Source organism: Microplitis demolitor, chromosome 7 (genome assembly GCF_026212275.2).
Source record: "Microplitis demolitor isolate Queensland-Clemson2020A chromosome 7, iyMicDemo2.1a, whole genome shotgun sequence".
In the NCBI taxonomy this organism is placed as follows: Eukaryota; Metazoa; Arthropoda; class Insecta; order Hymenoptera; family Braconidae; genus Microplitis; species Microplitis demolitor.
The window spans coordinates 19,094,991-19,110,692 of record NC_068551.1 but is presented as its reverse complement, the minus strand read 5'-3'; the positions used below and the strand labels follow the sequence as shown (position 1 = coordinate 19,110,692).

Below are 15,702 nucleotides of genomic sequence, written 5' to 3'. Positions count from 1 at the left end.
TATACAGCATTTTCTTAAAATACTCTACTGAGTTATAACTCAATCGCACAATTTTCTATCGTTATTAAATATATTTATGGCTATATCACTAATTATATACTTTATATATAATTATAAAAGCCTCGTTTACTTAATCTATCATTAATAATAACAGTAATTTCTATTTTAAATATATTATACAATTACAAGATTATGTGAGGCCAGATTTTCATTGATTAAAATGAATTAGGCTATTGGATAACTGATTAAATGCAACATTCAATGTAAAAACATGTTTAAATTTACGAGAGAGTGATAATCTAATAATCTATTGATTATTAATTTTTATACATGTCGCATAAAACTTTTTCCATTCGAGTGTTACCGATTGTTCGATGAAAATAAATTAGTTCGACTCGTGATGCCGGTATGTTTCTTAACAGTGATAGCATTAGCAAAAGTCTTCCGAATCTCTCTGGTCTACCGGGTTGCTGAGCGCGTGCGTGCTGTCCTAGCATAACTTGTGCTTGATCTTGAAGATTTTCAATTTGACTTGAATCTTTAAGTCCACGAGTCTCTAATTAAATAATTTTATTAATTAATATTTATTGACAGCATTTAAAATAATTAATTATTGATAAATTACCTGGTCTGAAAAGAACGATAGCTTTCATACAAGCGAACTCTGCAGGATCGACCATCATATTTTTGTATCGCTGAAGAGTGTCGTGAAGATGTCGAATATCCGCAGCAACTTGGCTCGGTTTGTCTTCACCGACGTGCATTCCTGAGTGTGGATGAGAGTGTGGAGAGAGAGTTAGCGCGGTCAGTTCCGCGGCGTTGAAGAGCGATGATGATTCGAGAGGCAGACACCATTGAACGGCATTCAGAAGAAATAATTCAGACCATGCTTCTTCTAGGAGTATCACCTGGTCGCGAAACGGCAAGCTGGCAAATGAAGGCAAATTTTTCGCCCACTTGACGGCCATGAAGAGCAGCCTTGCACTCGTTTCGTAAACTGTTTCGGCGCTGGCTGGAGAGTACAGGGATGTCATCACCGGGGGCAATTGCGAGCAAAGATTTCTCTGGGCTGTCAATGGTTCTTCGTTTGTGACGTCTATACTGTCTTCGGATGCGTTTCCTATTTTTTTTTTAAATTTTACGCGTTAAATATTTCTGGTGTACTTTAGAAACAAGTTATGAAGATAATGAAAGTAATTTTTTAAATAATTACCGTCGGGATCTTCGCGTTGGAGTAGAGGGGTTGGAGCTGCTGGTGGATTTGCTGTTGATGTTGGCGCTATTGCTGATAGTGGCATCGGTGCTCCGTATCGTGCCATTGCTAATGATACTGGTGGCCTACAAAATATAACAAATATAGAAATGATTAGTCATATTATTGATTTATTGGATTCCATAATGAGTCAGTTTTATTTAACTTCATCTCAGCCTCTGTAGAAAACAAAATAAATTATTTTAAAAATTTTCTTTAGTTCCAGACTCTTCTAAGACTCGCATCAAAGTTCAGATTTTTTTCTCAATAAAAAAAAATATCTCAGGATTTAAATAAATTTATTTAAATGATATATATTGTATAAGCTATCATCGATAGATTAAGTAAAATTTTTTACATTATTGTACAAAAAAAAAAATCGATAGTATTTTGTTTAAAGAGTTAATTGCCGCATAAAATCGCGTGACACATTACACATGTCAATATTTAATTAACAATAATTTTTTTTTTTTTATAATTATTTTACATGTACTGTGTTTTTTCTTACGTGTACAAGTGCTTATACCAAATGAAAATATTTAATTCACGCAAATGACGTCACTTACTGAATCATCCGCAAGAATAATAAACAAGGTTATAAATAAAAATTTAATAAAATTAAAATATCATCGATATTAAGTGATTTTAATCAAAAGATGACGACAGTACCAAGAGGCCAAAATTTTTCAGCTTGTTATATAGATTTATGTAAACAGCACCGTGTGCGCCCATTGCCAGTAATTTGCGTATCATTACCGCACAGATTAGATTTTACAACCGATCGCGTAAAAATGGATGACTGGATACCAATACTCAATTCGCTGTCACTCGACCGTACATTGAAATCTGTAAGCGTAAGAAGTAAATATCAATTGCGGAAGCCGCTCGAAGAAATAAATTCCGAAGGTAAAGTTCGTGCCGCGGCGGCAAATTCAAATACAATTAAAAAGAGGCCGGTAGTGTTAACCCGGTATTTATTAGAGTGTTTGAGCCACAGCGTAGCGCAGTGCATCAGAAACTCAAGTGCATTGACGTGTCTTGAACTTGAAGGAGTGCCCTTGCCGACAGATTGTCTGGCTGCACTCTGTGTTGGTCTTGCAAGTACAGTAACACTTGAATATTTATCACTTGAACGCTGCTACATTGGTGACAACAGTTGCGCAATGATTTGCCGTACAATTGCTGATGTACAGAGCATAAGATCGCTTAATCTAAGTCACTGTGATTTGAGTTCTAGTGCTGGTCCTGCTTTGGCATCAGCACTGAGCCGCCAGAAACTCGTCCTCTATCATGACACCTGGAAGAATTCACTGAGATATCGTGAGCCGAACTTGGAAGTGATGCCGGGCTTAAGACGACTGACGTTAAATGGAAATCCTTCGTTAGGAGACACCGCAATCGCACAGGTTATTGACGCAATACAAGACAGCTTGTGGCTGAAAGCACTGGATCTACAAACTTGTGGTTTAACAGACGCTATTGGTAATAAAATAATTGAATTACTTTATCATAATAAAACATTGCAAGTTATTGATGTTAGATCTAATTGTCATCTGAGTGAGAATATTGTGAGAGATATTTTTGAAAAGCTGGATCAGAACAATGCGGGCTGTAGACTGGAGTACAGATTGCTGGCTGCTAAAGAGAGTAAGCATAAGAAATTTATTAGCGATGACAGAGATAAAAATAATAAGAATAATGAAAACAATGTCAAAGTAAGACCGAAGACTGTTGCCAGAAATAAACGCGTTATTAAGACGCGGTTTAATCGCACTCGGGTTCCGGTGATAAATAAACCTGTTACACGATCACTGCCGTCTATTGTTAAAAAAAATTCGACGATAGATAAAAATATGGAGATCAAACAGGAGCAAATGAAGCAACGGTTGCACTTGGATCTTGAGTCGCATATCAGGTCGACGAAGTCACAAGTTGATGATGTAGATGATGAGTATCACAGTGTTTTGATGCAGCTGTCCGAGGCGAAAGCTAAGATAAATAAACTGGAGATGGAGTTACAGGAAGAACGAACCCGCAGACACGTGATCCAGCGTTTGTGGTCGCGAAAAGTCGCCAAGGAAAAAGCGACTGATCTCAACGAAGAGTCTGGCCAAGATAAATTGATAAGTAAAGCCGATGAAAAACCGCGAGTCGACTTAATTATAAAGAAAATAAAATCGGAGAAAATTTATCGTGAGAAAAAGTCGCCGAGTAAATTATCCAAGTCGGAGAACGACATGAAAATTTATGTGCCTTCAATCCAAGACGGGATTCCAGTGGAGAAAAATATCGGCGACCATCGAGACCACAATTCACTACTGATGTCTTTGCCTTCTTCGTCCGCCTCATCTGCATCCTCATCTTCGTCGTCGTCGTACGATCAAAGTTACTGCAATAAAAATTTAAAAACTCCCTCATCAGCGTGCGAACGCGCCCGCGCGATTTTTGCTCAGATAATAAACAGTGACATAGCACTAAACCTGGACACCAACACCAGCTAGCACCTGGATACCCATCAATCAATGTGTATTTTTATCAAGAGTAAAACGTCGTGTCGAGTATAATAATAGCCAATGATGTGTATGGTCAAAGAGTTTAAAATTATCAGACGCCCTGGCGGTTTGAGATTCGACGTTCGTCATATACTTAATATTTATACATAATTTATACATAAACTAAATATTAAATCAGCTTTTATCAAAAAAAATTTTTATGTAAAATGATGAATTATTTTGATACTCTGTATTACGTTATTCAATATACCGTTGATACTTTATACGTCATACATGCATGTTATATATTTTTATTATAATTATTATTATTGTATATTATATAGATATATATAATTGTCGGGTCCACATTGATTTTAACTTACTAACGGTTCAAAAGGCATTACCTGAAGTATTTCTACGGTCAAGTAGTCAAAGGTAATTTTTCATGATAGATCACGCTCGACGTGGCAAGCAACTCGTGTTGCTCGCGATGTTGAAGATAACGCTGCCAAGATCAAACGTGCTAACGGCATCCTCTCTGCTGTGTGTATATTACTTGTTGTTTATGCTTTTCCTATTACTCTATACTCTATCGCTCTATTATCATACGTCCACATGACAACCCCGGCTCGCGTCTACTATTTTTCTTTAAAAATTTTTTGCCACTCGGTAATTATAAAAAAAAAATATAATAAATCAACTCGATTACGGCTGCTGTATACTGTTTACTTAACTGATTGTGAGACTAATAAATAAATAAATAAATAATAAACCGGCTTACCCAAAAACTCCAACAGCAACGGCAGCCTCCCTCAGCGCTCGTTCTTGGTCCATCTCGACAAGAGCTTCCGGTCTTATGGTTGCCGTGTTCCTTGGCTGCCTTTCATTTTGCACGGCTGCAACAATCCAACGAGTTTCCTCTTGATTATTCATCATCAGGCAATCCTTCCATGCAGCGCGAGTTAGTTGTATCGCTGCAGGACGACATGTCCAAATAATAATATATAAGAGGGAAGATAATGGGAATTTTTTCGCTTGCTGATGTTAAGGAAAGTTAAGTTAAGACTTTTGTCCGCTTACTATTTCTATATGACAATAACAATTGTCCTATTTAATTATGAATAAACGGGAGACGTTTAACGGAGATCGAATTGATTATTAACGTGAATGTGGCATGTCCGCGACCCGAGGATTTTATTTATTAAATTTATTATACAGATTCTACAATCTCTACCGACTGCATAACGCTTTTCTCTGGCTCTGGTTCTGGCTCTGACTCTGACTTTGGTTTTGGTTCGGTCTCTTCCCTCTCTCGCTCTTTACCTCATTGTCTTTCGCCGTCGGACCCTTGCCATGTCAATTTTACGTAACACAATTATATCAGACGATGTCTGCGTTTGACAGCATGACTATGATGAACATGTTATACCTTCATAACCGTTAGATAACAATGAATTAAATTAAAATTGCTTATGAAAACACGGAGAAAAATGGACTTGAGAAATCTACGGTTTTTTATTATGCTGCCGATGAAATTTTAAACCGGAAGTTGAGTCGCCAAAAAAATATATGCAGCACAATAATTTTTTTATGGCTCGACTTCCTGTTTCAAGTCTCGTCAACAGTATAACAAAAATTCGTTCATTTTTTGTCTCTATTTTTCGTTGGAAGAAGAAGAAGAAAAAAAAAGATGCATTAAAACGCATGAAGTAAAAGTAAATTTGATGTCATTAAAAAAAAAAAATTCCAAGTAAAGTAAAAAACAATAAAGGGGTAAAGACTAGAACCCATTTTAAAATGCTCGCGGTTTAACGTTGAGTAATTCTGCATAATAATAACGAAAACGTGGCAATTTTTCCCGTGGGTTGTTGTGGCCTGCTGAGCGGCTTAATGGGGTCCTCCTACTATTTCCACGGCCCTTTGCAACGTTTTTTCTCTCTGCCTGGTTATTTAAGTTTTTATTATCATTACTATTATTATTATTTTTATCTCTCTTTAGCTCATACTTAAAGCCCACCCTGAATTTCAGTGAATCCGTGTGTTATGCGTTACGTGTCGTCTCACTCACGTTAGCTGTCCTTCGTGCGGTGGAGGTTGCGACCAAAGAGATAAACGTCCCGTCGCGTAGCTCTCATTTGCATGGACCCGGCGGGTGGTCGACACCGAAATGCAAGCGGGTTTCTCTTGCCGTCGCACTTGCCACCACACACTCGGTCATACTCAGTACTCTGGAGTGTAAATCCACGTACATAGACATAGACAGATAGAGAGGAAGGCCCTATATATACATATATACATATATAACACACGGGGTTGTATCCTGGCTCGACAGACACCAACCCACTGTTGCCTGTAGCCTCGGTTGTCGTGCTCGTCGTTTGGTTGTCCTGCATACGTTTATTTCCTCCAATTAACCCTTCAGGCGTCGGGCCACGTGACCGTTACGTTACTAACGACCGTGCCAGTGTTTATGGAGCGAATAGCGCGTCATGGTGAACCAACTAACGCTGCTACTAAGTCATACCACATAATACACTTCATAATATCCATTATAACCATAATAATAATAATAATAATAATAATAACAATAATAATAATAATAGTAATAATAATAATAATAATAATAATAATAATAATAATAATAATAATAATAATAATAATGGTGATAATGGTACAAGTACTCTCTGTATACCAGAGTGACATGACAATACATATATAATATATTATTTTGTCTATGTACTTTAGCTGAGATACAAGAGCTGCCAGTGTAGTTATCTACATTGATCAGCATTCTATAATGTGCATGTTATATTAAATGGTTATTCAGTATATACAATGTAGTCATAGTATACATGAGTCATATTACACGGTTAATGATTACTGTAAGCATTCAAGTGTATATATTGATGGTATGTGTAATTTTCATCGTGTTTATATATGGTTCAATTAAAAATATCAGAGAAAATTTTTTCGATAAACGATTTTTATTATTATTATTATTTTGTAATGCTCATGGTCATATTTGTTGTTATTATATTTTTGACATACATGGCTTTTTTATTATTCAATTTTAATATCTTTTTATTGTATTGGAAATCACTAGGATTTTCATTAATATGATCTACATGCAGAAAAATTTTTGATAAAAATTATTCACAATATTTTGTACTGTGAGAACATGTGGTAAATATATAAATGTTTCCCATGCACTTTGTAAAATATATTATATGATAGCATGTAAATCAAGTGCGATTTCTACTAACAAAGTAAAAATTTAGTTACTGCTCCTTACAGTAGCAAATTTTATGGGTAGTTTTGACTCAAAAATTCTGTGCGTATATATATACTGTAAAAAATTTTCGGATTAAATCTGGATGGCAAAGCAGATGACTGTTTTTTTCACTCCCTTTTTACTCTGGATGCGAAGTGTTTTTTTTTAAACTCCAGAACTCCGAGTGATTCAGATTGAAATAAAATTCGTAATCACTCCGAATTGACTCCTCACTTTTTTCAGTAATTTAACAATAAATTTGTTAATTTTTATTAATAAATAATTACTATTATTTATAATAATTTATGGGAGTTTTATTTTGTATGGAGTTTTAATGAAATAAATTTGATTTAAAAGTGATAGATTGGTAGTGAGAGATTGTCGTCGGAAATAAGGCAATAAAAAAGTTTTCGTATATTTGGGAGCTCTGAAAGGAATGATATGAGGACGATGGGAAATGGGAAATGGGAAATCGTGTGATTGTATATTAGTGGTTTCAGTGTAGATGAATAAAAGGATATCAGGTGTTTTACGTTGAACAAAAAGTATTAAGAGTTCAATCGAAAACTTACATAGATAATATAAACTTCTGCATTCAAGTTCATTTTTTTTATGTCGCATGGCTTTTGAAAAATATTTTATATATATATATATATATATATATATATATATATATATATATATATATAATATGAATAAATTACTTACCGTCTTTGTTCATTCCCATCGCCATACATTTTTTTAGACGACACGCTTGGCATTGATTGCGATGAGCTTTGTCGACGATACATCTGCCAGTTCCTGCTTGACACCTGAAACAAAGTCATCAATTTGTAATCAATTATGATGATCAAATTCATATTTTATTTGAATTAAAAGTAAATAAAAAATGTAAAAAATTTATTACTGGTCATTTAGTACTCGAGACAGTCTAGAGTGCACTTATTTCAAAATCGGGTGTACTGAGAAAATGGCGTTAAATTTGATTTACTTTCATTGTTAGGACTAATTCCGTTATCCCCGATCGCGAGTAGATGGCATCGTCAAAGTTGCTACCCCGAGGGGTTGATCACGTAGTACAAGTAGTCTTCTTCTTATCCCTTAGTAATCCCAGTGAATTCTGAAGCTCGAAAAGAGCCTCACGACCCACCAGTAATGACAATGAGCCTTTTTTAAATCTCCAGTCTACACATACTCTTACTCAGACTCCATTAAAAATCCAATAAGAAGTATATTCACTTTTACTGGTTGTTATCTAGTGAAATTATCATCACTTTCATGCTCAGCCATCACAATAAATTTACTGACAATTACCGTCAAAAAGTTATCATTCAATTTTTTAAAAATAATTTCTTGGACGATATTAATCTACAATCGCTTGTAATTGGAAGTAAACTGCAAGTCATCAGTCAACTTGACATCCAATTTGTTTGCCAAAAAAAATTCTCTTTACTTCTATTTAGATGCGAAATGACGGTAAAAAAAAATCATTGGTAAATTTTTCGCTGATCATATGACGTAAATTTTCTCTGCCTTATATTACATCACTGAATTAAATTGAGGCTTGAGAAAAAAGTAAAAATTAAAACGGCTATTAGTGGGATTTCAATATACGTCAATCATGTAAAATAACATAAAATATGTGTAAACGACAGGAGGCTTGTTGCATATCAGTCAGTCAGTAGTCACCGAGTTTGCGTTAGTATCTTGTCCTGAGGGCTACGGGCAGACCGCTGCAGTGAATACACACACGCGTTAGAGAAACGCGTGTGCCAGCGGCAGGGGTCACACACAAATTGATTTGCGTTCACACCCCACTGGAGAAGACTGCTCGTCCTCGTGCCCTTTTTGGATTCACATTCACCCTTCAGAACCACATCATACATTTATTTACGTATCTTTTCACTCTATATATATATATATATATATATATATATATATATATATATATATATATATCTCCCACTCTCTCTATTTTATTACATCTGCATATACATGCACATATATATGTATATGAAGATGTATACATTTACACTATTTGTTGTTTTATCAGTCACACCTCGTAATAGGGCGCACAATTCCTCGCAAAATAATCATTATTATTTTATTAATTATATAATTTATTTTGTAAAATAAATTTATTAATAGAATTTTGATGTATCAGTGTCCGATGGATATTTAATTGCATCTGGTGGATGGCTGGATCTTCACTTTTATTTACGGTAATCCCGCAATTGTGGGCGCACTATGGGACGCATCTGTCACAAAGTATAAGGCGTTAGTGGTATATATATAAGAGGATATACGGAGAGACTGGAGAAAGAGAGAAAAGTCGAATGAGTTCTCTACTTGAACTGGAACCCTCACAGAATAATTGGTTATCTGTGCGAAGGCTCTTCAGCTTTGATCGCATTACAATCGATTCAACTATCTCACGGCCATCTGATACAAAAAAATTTATTTGCAATACTAAAAAAAAAAATTTATTTTTATTTTTTCACTACAAATAATTTTCTCAGGATTTAAAAAAAAAAATTCAATTTATAATAAATTTTTCCTGCTTTATTTTAAAGTAATATTCAAAATATTTGAACCCAAGTCACGATCAAGTGACAACTATTTTTCAATCGGTTCATCTGACAGGTCAATATTGTGTGCTGTGTATTTTTTAGAGGGATAGTAAAAAAGTAGTAGTCAAGAGAGAATAAAAATAAAAGTAAAAGAAAAAATTTATACGACATAGAATAAAAGCAACAACAAGTGATTTTGGCCCTGACAAGAATTGGATGGAGATGGATGGCAGGTCTCTGGGGGCAGTGTAATAGTTTCACCCGTGACGGTAGTCTACAACTTTGCTCACACATATATTTATATTAGATACAAACACACACTCGACACATGTAGAGAAATAGAGAAACATAATGTGGGGATACTTGGTATTGTCATGCCTACTGATATTATGTATATAATAGGTTCGTATATCCAAGATGAGCCTACTCGACCTGGACACATTCAATGCACACATGGCACGCTACGCATATTATTATAATATATGAATTACTGGTATAACTTTCAACGCGTCGACGAGCCGTGTACACTTGTCCTTTGCTCTGGGGGATCACCTAGCAAATGTTTACTATACTTCTTGCATATTATATCCTATGGGTTAAAAAATACATTTTGTGGGTATTAGTGACGATGGGGAACGACTACGAGGATTTTACTTGCCAGGACCAGGGGATTTATAATAGAATCATTTATAATATTTCACGGCTGTTGAGTTTTAAATTGTAATCTCAGTAAATTATCTTGGGAATAATTATTCAAGTATATATATTTATATATACAAATTAATCAATTGAAATTAAAAAATTAATATATAAATTAGTTTTTTCTATTAATTATTATCAATTGGTTCCTATTGTTAATCTGTCATGAATTCTTATCAAATTGAGTCAAACTTTAGATTTTTTTCTGCTACTAAAAGTTTTTTTTTTTAAATATAATTCAAAAATTACATGAGGGGGGGAGTATATGGTACCGTAAAATTTTGAATTAAAAAAATTTATCATGATTTAAAGAAGCAATTTAGTTGAAAATATTATATTTTGACATACGAAAGCTCTTTAGAAAATTTTTACAGCTATAAAATACCGAAAAATCTTTAAAAAAATATTATTTAAAGAAGTTTTTTTATTCAACTGACGTCAATTATATAAAATCATAATAAATATTATTTTTAAATTTTATCTGAAATTAAATTTTTCACTTGTATTTTATATTTTATTTTTGACTCTCTTATCCTGCCTTTTATTCAAATTCCACAAATTTCAAATTTTTAAATTTTGAATTCGTTCTAAAAAGATTTTATATTTTAAATTTTTAGCGCCAAAAAATAAAAGTATTTCCATAAAAAAAAAAAAAAAAAAATAATAATTAACGTGATAAAATTTTAAATTTAATTACCGATAAATTAATTTTCTTCGGACACTCCTCTTGAAGAATCCACTGCAGCCATTGCAAGCAAGAATCCCATAATGTTTTCCAGAACTAGTATCACCGCAGACGACGCAGATAAGCCCCAGACTACGCGACGGCTTGTTGTTGTGCTGGGACTGCTGTTGCATTTGATGCGGGGACTGCTGCAGTTGCTGGGACTGGTGCTGCGAATGCTGGTGCTGATGCTGAACTTGTAGCAAGTGCGGGTGCCCATTTGACAGCGCAGACATGTAAGGAGACCGAGCCAGTGGGAATTCCGACGGTACCGGACGACACAGAGGTACAGGACAGTCTTGTACCGAACGTGAAGCATAAGGATCGTGACTTGACGTTGATTCTGTCGCTCCCAGTGGGCTGTATCGTTCTGGCAGCCCTGGTGAAATTATACTAGACTCTCCAGAATCTTAAAAAAAAAAATAAATTTAAAAATTTAAATTAAATATTAAAAATAAAAATTACTTTTCTCATGATTAAATAAAAAATTTAAAAAAATAAATAATTTAAATATTAATATTGATCATCGACAGTTATTTAATTTTTTGATCATTGTAATAACAAAAAAAATTTATTATTTCCATTTGATTACTTGAAGATTAATAATTGTTATTTTTTTTTTTATTGTTATTACTTATTTAGTTGTTACAGACAGACGAAATAAATAATAACGGAAAGTTATAAATGTTTAGTATATAATTCGAATTAAGTTGATTATGATTATTGATATATCATACGCCAGACTTTACACAAATGTCGTGCTGATACGCGAAAGAGCAGTGACCGAAGTAAATTTAAAAGTAAAGCATCTTAATATGTGTATTAAATACAACAAAAGTATCACAATAAAAAATCGGTTGTATATATTGGCTTGTATGTATACTTACTGCTAAAATAATTTTAAATTTAAAAACATATTTATACAATTGTCATCCTGACGACAGCAGAATTTATTTTATTTTATCTTTAATATTATTCGTTGATGTTTAAATTAATAACATCAAACAAATGTTACTGACCACGGGTCAACTTGGAATTTTTTTTTTATTTTTAGTAATGACACAAATCCATAGATATTTAATTAATTAATTTTTAAAAATTATATGCTGAGTATTTAAATTTGTCAGCAGTAAATTCAAAAGATTAAGATTTATATTTGCAGTCGATTGAGCAAAGTATTTTTTTTTCTGCTTTTAAATCTGAGGAGAGACAGTATTTATTTATTTGATATTTTTATTTATATATATCTTTTTAATTTAAGAAGCTTAGAGGGATGCTGAGGTCCTTTGGTCCTTGGTAAACATAATTTACATGGAGAAATGAGTTTTGAAAAAGCTCAGAAAGTATCGAAATTGCATAAAATATTATTATAATTCTGGCGCGATTGAATATTTATGAATCACAAGGGGCCAAAATAAAATACCCTATTTTATTACATATATATAAACTCTATTTCATGATAACTTTTATATTACACCGAAAAAAAAGGATTTCTTTGCGAAAAATATTTTCTAGTCTTAAAAAAATTTTAGTCAAAATTTAAAATTCAAAATATTTCTCGCGCCAAAAAATCTTTTTTTACTGTGTGTATATATTATACGAATGACATTACCTCAACTATTTCGGTTAAAATAATTGAACAGCGGTTATATAATTGTAATAATTGTTTTTAAATAGACACAATAGATGTTGCAGTAATTTCAAAATAAAAGGGACATAAATAACAAGAATGAATAATAAAATAAGAGGGGTGATGTTATATAAAGCGATACTCGACGCATTATTTAACTACTCTTTCTCTATCTCTATATACATATACATAACAAGCAAAGTATCTGATGGTAGTCAACGAATACGAAAATGTGATTTCGTCGTACTACGCAAGGGTCGTACAATTTAATTTGAATTACTGTTACTCTTACTGTATTACTTCTACAAGACCCGTCACCCACTTACTTTATTAGTCACGCTTTTCATCAGATCGTGATTTTATGGGATTATATTTATCGCTTCAAGTGTTGCGACACCATGCAATCCACTAACTTTATCAATAATAAATAATCTATCATTTTTTTCCAACTGTTAATAGTATTCAAAAATTACAAATCATTTTTTTATGCCCATGGAAAAAAGGATTCTTACATCCCCATAGAAATTTTTGCATCATCAATTAAATTAAAAAAATTTTTTGGACCAAGAAAAAAATTTCTCCAATTTTTTCCAGTCCCAAGATAATTTCTGTTTTTATTTCAAATGAAAAATTTTTCTTGCTCAAAAAAATTTATTTCTGTGTAGAGTAGAGTATAAAATAAATAATTTTAAACAATAATAGTAATAATAAATATAAAAGTCAGTAGGCAATAAAATAAAAAGATGTATTTGGTTGTGAAAAATAACTGGGGATTTGAGGGCTGTAGACCGTTTAGCAATTTCTCATCAAAATTTACTCTCGCCACACCCCTTGGGAGCATGTTGTATATAGTGATATAGTAGTAGAGTAGTATAGTTGGCGAGGCAACGCGCAATGATCCCATAATACCGGGCACAGGTGGCGCCCGACAAGCCCGTGGCATCCACCAGCATTGATATGCTAATGAAATTTGACGCCCTCGCTGCGGAACCAGCCAAGAGGGTCGCAAAAAGAACTGTTACAAATCCGTCACCTTCAATCTCTCTCATACAAGAGTAAGAACCGTAGTTGTCTCTCCTCTCAATCTCTCCCTCGCTCTTCTTCCTTTTCATTTCATTTTATGCTCTTTCGTAGCTTCCTTTGTCGCTTAACCCTGGAGTGCCCGTGCTCTGGCATTCCTACGTCGTTACACCCGACGGGACTGAGATTTGATTACTCTAATGGCATACATACGCACCCACCCTTAGACTTATACTTTTATTTTATTGCGCCCACTTGTTATGTCAATGGGGTAAAAAATTATTATTCAACTTGCGGGATATTATTTCACCGTTTTTTAAATGTCGCAATACTTTAGCAGTAATAGAATTTAAATTACATTTAATGCGTTTACTTAATTTATTAAATTAACTGATTTGAATAAATATTTGTTATTTAATTACAACAAAAGTTAATTCAGTATAAATATAAGCAAGACAAATAATTTCATTTTAAATATTTATTTTAGTGTTGTAAGTTTTTAAGTTATTAATAAATTTTTTAAAAATATATTCATATATATATGTATTATATTACATACCGTGACGAATACTCAGCGGGCTTGTAGGACTTCGTGGATGTTCAGAACTAGTGTCATTTTGCGATGATTGTCTTTGAATTTGTTGGCTGTCAGAAGTAGCGATGGCTGTTCCATTCATATTTGTATTTAATTAATTAATTTAATCAACTGAATTAATAATTAATGATAACTGTTCTTTATTTTAACAATCACTGGAATAAAATCTTTGCACACGTAATAAAACTCACTGTTAAAACTCGAAAAAAAAAAAAAAAAGAAAAAAATCTTCAGTGGAATTAAATGAAACTTGATTAAAATAATTAATCGTTATTTATTGTATCAAGATTTGAATTTATAATGAGTATGAAGTATCGAAACTGATCTGTTGACAAAAGCCGACTGGTATCTGGTGTTTCTCGTGGTCGTGGTGGATCTCTGCCCGATATAACGTCGAGCATCCCGATCTAAAGCCCGATGTTAGTTGGTTTTCATACACGACGCGATTGGTCCGCTGGTACTTTTGAAGGCGGGATCAGGAGGCACCGCGAGAAAAACAACAAAAACGTATACGAGGATTTAACCTATAGCCGCTACGTTTGACGCGGCGTCGCGGCGCAAGCGCCGATCATCAAACCCGACCAGGCCATCCACCCTTCGAGGAGAATCATCCCTCCTGACATCCTTGCTTTTGCTATTTTTTCCTCCCTCTTTATGCTTTTATTTATAAACCCGGCAAGCCACGGATTTTATATTCCACATATATGTGGAGAGGTATATCCATACCTGTATGCTTATATCGTACATATATTTTTATATCTGTGTATAGTACGTGGATCATGAACCACACGTCGGAAATTGTTTATCATTGCAGGCATCAGTCTTGTCTTATTATAATACACACAAGATATTTATAAACAGATGTGTTCATTATCATGGATAATTTATTAATTATTTCTACATCATAAGCATAATCTTATAATTTTTTTTACTCCAAGTACTTTAACTCATGATCCTTAAAAAAAAAAAAACAAGATCAATAATTTATCAAACAATTAATTGCATTTAATTTTATCAATAAAATATACCTTGTGATAAAAATAGTGAGTGTCTGACCAAAACGTCGTAATCTACTGGCGCGAGTAGATAAAGTATAAAATAGACATTGAAATTAAGTTGAGTATCCGTTACAAGAGCAGACGCATTAAACTCTTGACAGTTAGCTTTCTGCGAGTGCGATTAGCGACCGAGAATTAATTTGTTTTTGTATAGATATATAGTGCAGACAAACTATTTGGATGGTGATACAGAGGGTAGAGGGGACGTTGATCCAAGAATCGTTATCGAGAATACGCGGTGAGAGTTAGAGCCGTAGCAATTAATTACTCTGTTCAACTGGCGACTCTTCAAGTACGGCTGGATGGCGTGGCAGTGCTGGCCAGCAGCCCGCAAAAGGTATAATCCGTTTTACGAGACATCGTCAGGACGAGGGCGAGGGGAAGATTTCAA

General features: G+C 33.7%; 1 protein-coding gene across 1 annotated transcript; it reads right to left on the bottom strand.

Moving 5' to 3' along the window:
- Nucleotides 1-209: 209 nt before the first annotated feature.
- Nucleotides 210-14,335, bottom strand: LOC103575311 (photoreceptor-specific nuclear receptor). The gene is made up of 7 exons (XM_008555043.1): nt 14,218-14,335; nt 10,982-11,417; nt 7,724-7,827; nt 4,526-4,640; nt 1,214-1,338; nt 626-1,120; nt 210-556 (listed from the first exon to the last, which is right to left on the bottom strand). The coding sequence occupies exons 1-7, from the start codon at nt 14,333-14,335 to the stop codon at nt 318-320; spliced, it is 1,632 nt and encodes a 543-aa protein (XP_008553265.1). The 3' UTR covers nt 210-317.
- Nucleotides 14,336-15,702: the final 1,367 nt, after the last annotated feature.

Excerpts from the sequence above, each read along its gene's own strand:
- LOC103575311 (XM_008555043.1), bottom strand. The coding sequence starts at position 14,335 with ATGAATGGAACAGCCATCGCTACTTCTGACAGCCAACAAATTCAAAGA. Across the intron at positions 7,828-10,981 it reads CGAAGAAAATTAATTTATCG|GTGTCAAGCAGGAACTGGCA; the intron begins GTAATTAAATTT and ends ACTTTGTTTCAG. Across the intron at positions 557-625 it reads TATCGTTCTTTTCAGACCAG|AGACTCGTGGACTTAAAGAT; the intron begins GTAATTTATCAA and ends TTATTTAATTAG.